The 7,380-nt window shown below is 45.2% G+C and overlaps 1 protein-coding gene across 1 annotated transcript in view; it reads right to left on the reverse strand.

Moving 5' to 3' along the window:
• Positions 1-37: 37 nt before the first annotated feature.
• LOC107300284 (DNA repair protein RAD51 homolog 3) overlaps positions 38-7,380 on the reverse strand; it is a gene marked incomplete at both ends in the record, with an annotated part of 16,579 nt that continues 9,236 nt past the window's right edge. The window contains 3 exons of the mRNA XM_015829621.1: positions 38-169; positions 4,517-4,650; positions 7,230-7,377. Of these exons, the coding sequence (XP_015685107.1) occupies positions 38-169; positions 4,517-4,650; positions 7,230-7,377 (414 nt within the window). The remainder of the gene's footprint in view (positions 170-4,516; positions 4,651-7,229; positions 7,378-7,380) is intronic.

A 7,380-nucleotide genomic window follows, 5' to 3' on the forward strand; every position in this document is an offset into this window, starting at 1 on the left:
GACTTAGCCACATATCTCCATTCTTCCTCAGACTTACAGCTAAGGTACGGTCATTTGCGATGCATATCAACTGTTGGGCCAGGCCGTTCAAAAGCCTTGTTCGCAGCGACAGATCTTCGAAGTCATGGCGGAAAGGAAAGGCGATTCCATCAATCACAATCAGCTGCACCTAAGGATCAGATATAAAACAGAGAGAGCTCCATTTCCACGGAAATCCGTCTCAGAAAAGATGGGATGCCTCTAAATATTCTCTCTCTCTCTCTCTCTCTCTCTCTCTCTCTCTCTCTCTCTCTCTCTCTCTCTCTCCCTTTCTCTCTCCCCCTCTCCCTTCCGCCCTCTCTCTCTCTCAGGGACCCCTCACTATGAATCAAAGGGCTACTTGACATTTTATGGTTGAGGGAAATTAAGTATAGATTCATCTGAAAGGGATCAACCCTTTGCCTCGTTTGAGTTGTTATTCTATTTACAGAATTTCAAGTTATAAAACCATGATGAAGCTCACAGGAAACGGCTGCAGTTTTTTCCTCCATCAGATGTTAAAAAAAAACAACCAACAACCCAAGAACTGTAGCATCTTAAACAAGCCTCCCACGATTCTCAGATGTTCTGACTGTTATTGTGCTTAGCTGTTAGAATGACCTTTAAATGGAGAAGAGGTCAGGTATTAGCTCAGAAGAGATACTGGTGTCGGTTATTAAATCATTTCAAATTGGAGAATTTCCCCTCAAAAAACAAACAAACCCACAACCTTTATGCAAAAAGCTGATTTGTTTCAGAAAATGTTTAGTTTGCAGGGAAAAAATAATCAGTCCACATTACTGATTATAAAGAAAAGCTTTTTTTAAAAAAAAAAATTCCAGCTGTTATCACCCAGTGTTTAGTTCTGAGTTCCCATAATAAACACCTGAAGTAAGGAGGAGTTTATAGTGACCCCTCAATCTATTTCAATCTAACTTCCTTCCTGACAGTTAGAACAATTAACCAGTGGAACAACCTGCCTCCAGAAGTTGTGAATGCTCCAACACTGGAAGTTTTTAAGAGATTGGACAGGCATTTATCTGAAATGGTATAGGGCTTCCTGCCTGAGCAGGGGGTTAGACTAGAAGACCTCCAAGATCCCTCCCAACTCTGTTATTCTATTCTATTCTATTCTATTCTATTCTATTCTATTCTATTCTATTCTATTCTATTCTAAAATCCCTCCCAACTCTGTTATTCTATTCTATTCTATTCTATTCTATTCTATTCTATTCTATTCTATTCTATTCTATTCTATTCTATTCTATTCTATTCTATTCCAAGCGTGCAGACAGGTAAGTGACTGATGGTGGGTGGGGCAGAGAGCGAGGAGGTGTATAAACTATGGACAGTTTCCAGAAAACAGATAACAGACAGCCATATAACTAGAAGTCAAAACACCCAAAAACATTTAGTCAAGGGAAAATAATCTATTATTTCTATTTCTTGAAGTGGCATGGTCGAGCCGAAAGGGTGAAATGATAGGAGCCTCAAACCTCCTGTCTCAAAAATGTTTTCGAAATATATACACCCCAGCTCTGCCTCCTATAAGTCACGGCAGGATAATTCTTGCTGCCACCAAAAGGGGATGCTTTTGCTTGGCACCCTCCCCTTTTCCCCCTATATGTTGTAAAACTCAGGGCAGTTACTAGACAGCAGGGGATGGTTGGAACGAACGTTACCTCTGTGCCAGATTGTGATTTGGAAAAATCTTTCTTCCTACAAATTCCAAAGAAGAACCTTACACTAGCTCTCCCTTTCTCCCCTGGCGCGACTTCATCAGACAAATTCTTACATCTTCCCCCACAGCCCCAACAGAAGTGCCTGCAGTTTCCAAGAGAACAAATGTTTTTTTTCCATCTGGACCCGCAAGCGCTTGTGGGGGAATCTCTCTTTTGAGCTGGGTACTAAACCAAGAATTATCTTTTCAGGAACGTTCTTGTCAGGAAGATCTGTGACATCCAGGTAGTCCTCACTTAACAATCGTTCATTAAGAGACTGCTCGAACTTACGATGGTGCTGAACAAGAGCATTAACAGAGGGATAGAATCAAGATCACGCGAAGTATTAATACCACTTTACAAGGCCTTGGTATGGCCACACTTGGAATACGGCATCCAGTTTTGGTCATCACGATGTAAAAAAGATGTTGAGACTCTAGAAAGAGTACAGAGAAAGCAACAAAGAGGATCAGGGGACTGGAGGCTAAAGCATATAAGGAACGGTTGCTGGAATTGGGGATGTCTAGTTTAACTAAGAGAAGGACGAGGGGGGACATGATAGCAGTCTTCCAATATCTCAGGGGCTGCCCCAAAGAAGAGGGAGTCAAGCTATTCTCCAAAGCCACTGAAGGCAGGAAAAGAAGCAACGGATGGAAACTAATCAAGGAGAGAAGCAACCTGGAACTGAGGAGAAACTTCCTGACAGTGAGAACAATTAACCAGTGGAACAACCTGCCTCCAGAAGCGGTGAATGCTCCAACACTGGAAGTTTTTAAGAAGAGACTGGACAGCCATTTGTCCGAAATGGTATAGGGTTTCCTGCCTGAGTAGGGGGTTGGACTAGATGACCTCCAAGGTCCATCATCATCATCATCATCATCATTATTATTATAGACTCTTAGGACCAATCCTCAAAGCTCTGGCAGTTGAAGCATCCCTGTGGTCACACAATCGCAACCGTGACGCTCAGCAACCAGCCTGGATTTCCAACCTTCACGACATCCTACCGTCATGGGATTGCGATCTGCAACCTCCCTACTGGTTTCCCACAATCAAGTCAATGGGGAAGCTGGTGGGAAGTCGAAAGCTCTGGTCACGCGAGGTCCTTGCTTAATGATGAAAACTGGGGACTGCCGGAATTGTCATTGCTAAGGGAGGGAATCGTGTAACATCATGTTTTACAACAGCACTCTTCAGGGGCAAGCATACTAAAATCTTGCTCCTGGGGAGGAAAGCTATGGCAAATCTAGACAGCATACTAAAAAGCAGAGACATCACCCTGCCAACAATAGTGCGTATAGTCAAGGCCGTGGTTTTCCCAGTTGCAATGTACGGCTGTGAAAGTTGGACCATAAGAAAGGCTGAGCGCCAAAGAATTGAGGCCTTTGAACTCTGGTGCTGGAGAAGACTCCTGCGTGTCCCCTGGACTGCAAGGCGATCCAACCGGTCAGTCCTAGAGGAGATCAACCCCGACTGCTCTTTAGAAGGCCAGATCCTGAAGTTGAAATTCAAGTACTTTGGCCACCTAATGAGAAGGAAGGACTCACTGGAAAAGAGCCTGATGCTGGGAAAGATGGAGGGCAAGAGAAGGGGACGACAGAGAATGAGGGGGCTGGATGGAGTCACTGAAGCAGGAGGCGTGAGCTTCAATGGACTCCAGAAGATGGTAGAGGACAGGAAGGCCTGGAGGAACGTTGTCCATGGGGTCGCGATGGGTCGGACACGACTTCGCAACTAACAACAAATTCTAAATGGTTATCAAGTGAGGACTATCTGTATATTCTTGCAAATTCTATAGAATATTAGAAAGGAAACCAGAGCTTACTTATTTTTAAATGAGGAAAAAATGAGACTATGTAAATTTGAAGGTGGGAAAAACCACATATTGTTTATGCACTACACTTACAACCAGTGACCATTTAAAATTAGAGGCACTAAAAAAAGGGACCGCTTTTCACACTTGCAACCATTACAGCATCCCCGTGGTCATGAGATAGAAATTTGGATGCTCCACCACTGACTCATATTTATGACAGTGTCCCGGGGTCACGTGATCCCCTTTTGCGCCCGTCTGACGAGCAAAGTCAACGAGGAAGCCAGATTCAGTAAACAATCATGTGACTAATTTAACAATGTTGAGACTCTAGAAAGAGTGCAGAGAAGAGCAACAAAGATGATTAGGGGACTGGAGGCCAAAGCATATAAGGAACAGCTGCTGGAATTGGGGATGTCTAGTTTAATGAAGAGAAGGACGAGGGGGGGACATGATAGCAGGGTTCCAGTATCTCAGGGGCTGCCCCAACGAGGGAGTCAAGCTATTCTCCAAAGCGCCTGAAGGCAGGACAAGAAGCATCGGGTGGAAACTCATCAAGGAGAGAAGCAACCTAGAACTAAGGAGAAACTTCCTGACAGTTAGAACAATTAACCAGTGGAACAACCTGCCTCCAGAAGCGGTGAATGCTCCAACACTGGAAGTTTTTAAGAAGAGACTGGACAGCCATTTGTCTGAAATGGTATAGGGTTTCCTGCCTGAGCAGGGGGTTGGACTAGACAACCTCCAAGGTCCCTTCCAACTTTATCATCATTATTATTATTAACTGCAATGTTTCACGGAATTGTGGCAAGGTTGTTAAGTTGGGCAAAGCTCACTTTCACAGCAGTCTCGCTTAGCAACAGAAATTTTGGTCTTCATCGTGGGTCGTAAAGTCGAGGACTATCTGCAACTCTTAATACATTCTCTCCCCCCCCTTGGAGATGCACTTCTTTTTGGCCCTTACCTTTGGGTGTCCAGAGAGGAAATCTGGGAGGAGATAAACCTGTGCCAGCAGCTCCATATAGTCATGGCAACGGAAGTAATAAATATGGGAAAGAATATTTTCAAGAGAGAAAGTCTCCAGGGCTATTTGATGATCTGAAGAAAAAAGGGGAGGGGGAAAAAACCCCCAATAAAAACCTATATTGAATTTATGGTTTATTCCTCATTCCTGGCTTGAGACAGAGGCAGTTGACAGAGCAAGGTATGGGGAATAATCAGCTCCTTTCAGAGATAGCTTGTGGTAGTCTTTTGTAATAATAAATCACATAGTCATATGATCAATCAGACAATATATACCGAGTACGATCGAATGATAACCGTCTCTAGATTGGGCTATGTAAATGACATATTATTATATATCAGTATAATACATAAATATTAAGAATGCCTTGTTGCATCTGAAAACGTCTATTAGGTGTTGGGACTCGGAAGAAAATGCCTACCCAAAACTCTGACAAAACCCACTGCAGTTCCCAAATTTCCTGTACTGCCGCATTGCGTAAATTTTCCCTCAGAATTTTGTCAAATACCTTGAATGTTTCCAAGAAATTTGGGTTTTAGTTCACTGTAGATCAGACATGTCAAACACAAAGCCCGGGGGCCGGATGCGGCCCACAAAGTGGTTTCATGTGGCCCGCGAAGCCATCCTGGAAACAGTGAGGGAACGGCCCCCACTGCCTTGGCCCTGGCCCAGGCCAGCCGGGAGCCAGTGTACAATTTTGTGGTGGCCATCTATGCTGAAACGCATTCAGTCCTAAGACCTATATTGAATTTATGGTTTATTCACAAAGGCCATCTAGAAACAGCGAGGAAACAGCCCCTGCCGTGTTGGCCCCGCCCCCTGGGTGCATGCTGGGGAGGGGTCACCCTTTGTGAGGAATGAAGAAATGGACCATGCCTTGGCGCTTACCCCGGTCCCACCCCCTTCTGCCAGAGACCCTCAGATCTGTCTCACTCCTGCCCAGGCCCCCACAGGCACCCTGGACGCGAACGATGCAGATCTGGCCACGCCCACCCAGTGGGCCACACCCACTCCATCCACGCCCACCCAGTAGGCTGCACCCACCCTGGCCACACACACCCCGAGGGCAACCGCAATGCTGATGCGGCCCTCAATGAAATTGAGTTTGACACCCCTGATGTAGATGGTTGTGAAATCTCTAATGATTTCTGCCCGTGGAATGAAACCAATCCATGTAGTTCAGTTTCTCAAGGACTGCTGCCTCAGGTCAGAAGATATTCTGGGGGATTTTTATTTATTTATTTTCATTTATTTACATCCCGCCTTTATCATTTTGTGATGACTCTCCTGGACACTGCCCCAGATCTCTCTCCAGATGTCAGCTCGGAAGAAGATGAATTAGTTGCAGGCACATCTGGAAGGGAGTTGGGCCAATGGCTCCAAGCAGACATCTGAGAGGGATTTTGGGCTGAAGCACAGCTGCAGCAGGACAGCCCTGAGGCTTCAGCTGGGGAAAGCACGCAGCTGCAGCCAGCCAGTGACGAGGAAAAGGAACTGCCTTCTGCACCTGTTCCAAGAACAGGTAGGGCAAAGAGAAGGCAGGAGCAGAGAAGGTCAGCCAGATTACTTGCCAGGAGAAAGCCTCGCCCTTCTTGATGGGCTGCACCAGAAGCCGGCTGCCACAGCAGACAGATGGAAGCAATGCTGGGAACAAAGCGTTCATTTCCTAGCTGTATGTTTTCTGGTTGTCGTGATTCTTGCCTTGCTTTGGATCTGAGGTCTTCAAACTTGGCCCTTTGGACTCGTGGACTTCAACCCCCAGAATTCCTCAGCCAGGCACGTGTGCCTGGCTGAGGAATTCTGGGGGTTGAAGTCCACAAGTCATAAAAGGGCCACGTTTGAAGACCCCTGCTTTGGATTGACATCGTGCCTTGACTTGGATTATGCCTGGTGAACCCTGGACTTTTCTTGCCTCGTGAATCCTCTTATAATAATAATAGTAATAGTAATAATAATAATAATAAAGTTGGAAGGGACCTTGGAGGTCATCTAGTCCAATCCCCTGCTCAGGCAGGAAACCATTTCAGACAAATGGCTGTCCAGTCTCTTCTTAAAAACTCTCAGTGTTGGAGCATTCACCGCTTCTGGAGGCAGGTAGTTCCCCTGGTTAATTGTTCTAACTGTTAGGAAGTTTCTCCTTAGTTCTACCTTGGTTCTCTCCTTGATTAGTTTCCATCTGTTGCTTCTTGTCCTGCCTTCAGGCGCTTTGGAGAATTACCCCCTCTTCTTTGGGGCAACCCCTTAGATATTGGAACACTGCTATCATGTCACCCCTAGTCCTTCTTTTCATTAAACTAGACATGTCTACGTCTCGGTGCCCAATGACCTTTCTCTTATTCCAAATTTGGGGATGTCCATTGGTTTATTACTGTTAAGTGTTTTTCAATCTTGGCCACTTAGCTGGCATAGCCGGCTGGAGAATTCTGGGAGCTGAAGTCTTCAAATAGCCAAGTTTGAGGAAACACTGATTACTGCAACCTAATTCTGTATAAATAAAACATTCCGACTCAGCTTTGCATACAGTTACTTCCTATATCTGGGTAAATATTGAACGGATCTATGACGGTAAAGAAATAAATGGAACCGTTCGGATACGTAGCCAGGAAAAAAAAAGCATACTTTGCAGGAAGGCAAATAGAGTTTGGCAATTAACCTTCTTCTGGGCGCACTTCAGCAATAAGCTGACAGTGACGAATGCAGGCTTCTGCTATATCCACAACTCGATCAACCATAAAGCTCCCCTCGGTATCGATGAATATGGCTTCTGCAGCAAGTCCACCAAAGCATTCTGGAATCTGCACATC

This window comes from Protobothrops mucrosquamatus, unplaced genomic scaffold, assembly GCF_001527695.2.
Source record: "Protobothrops mucrosquamatus isolate PMUCROS unplaced genomic scaffold, P.Mucros_1.0 scaffold6570, whole genome shotgun sequence".
NCBI lineage: Eukaryota > Metazoa > Chordata > Lepidosauria > Squamata > Viperidae > Protobothrops > Protobothrops mucrosquamatus.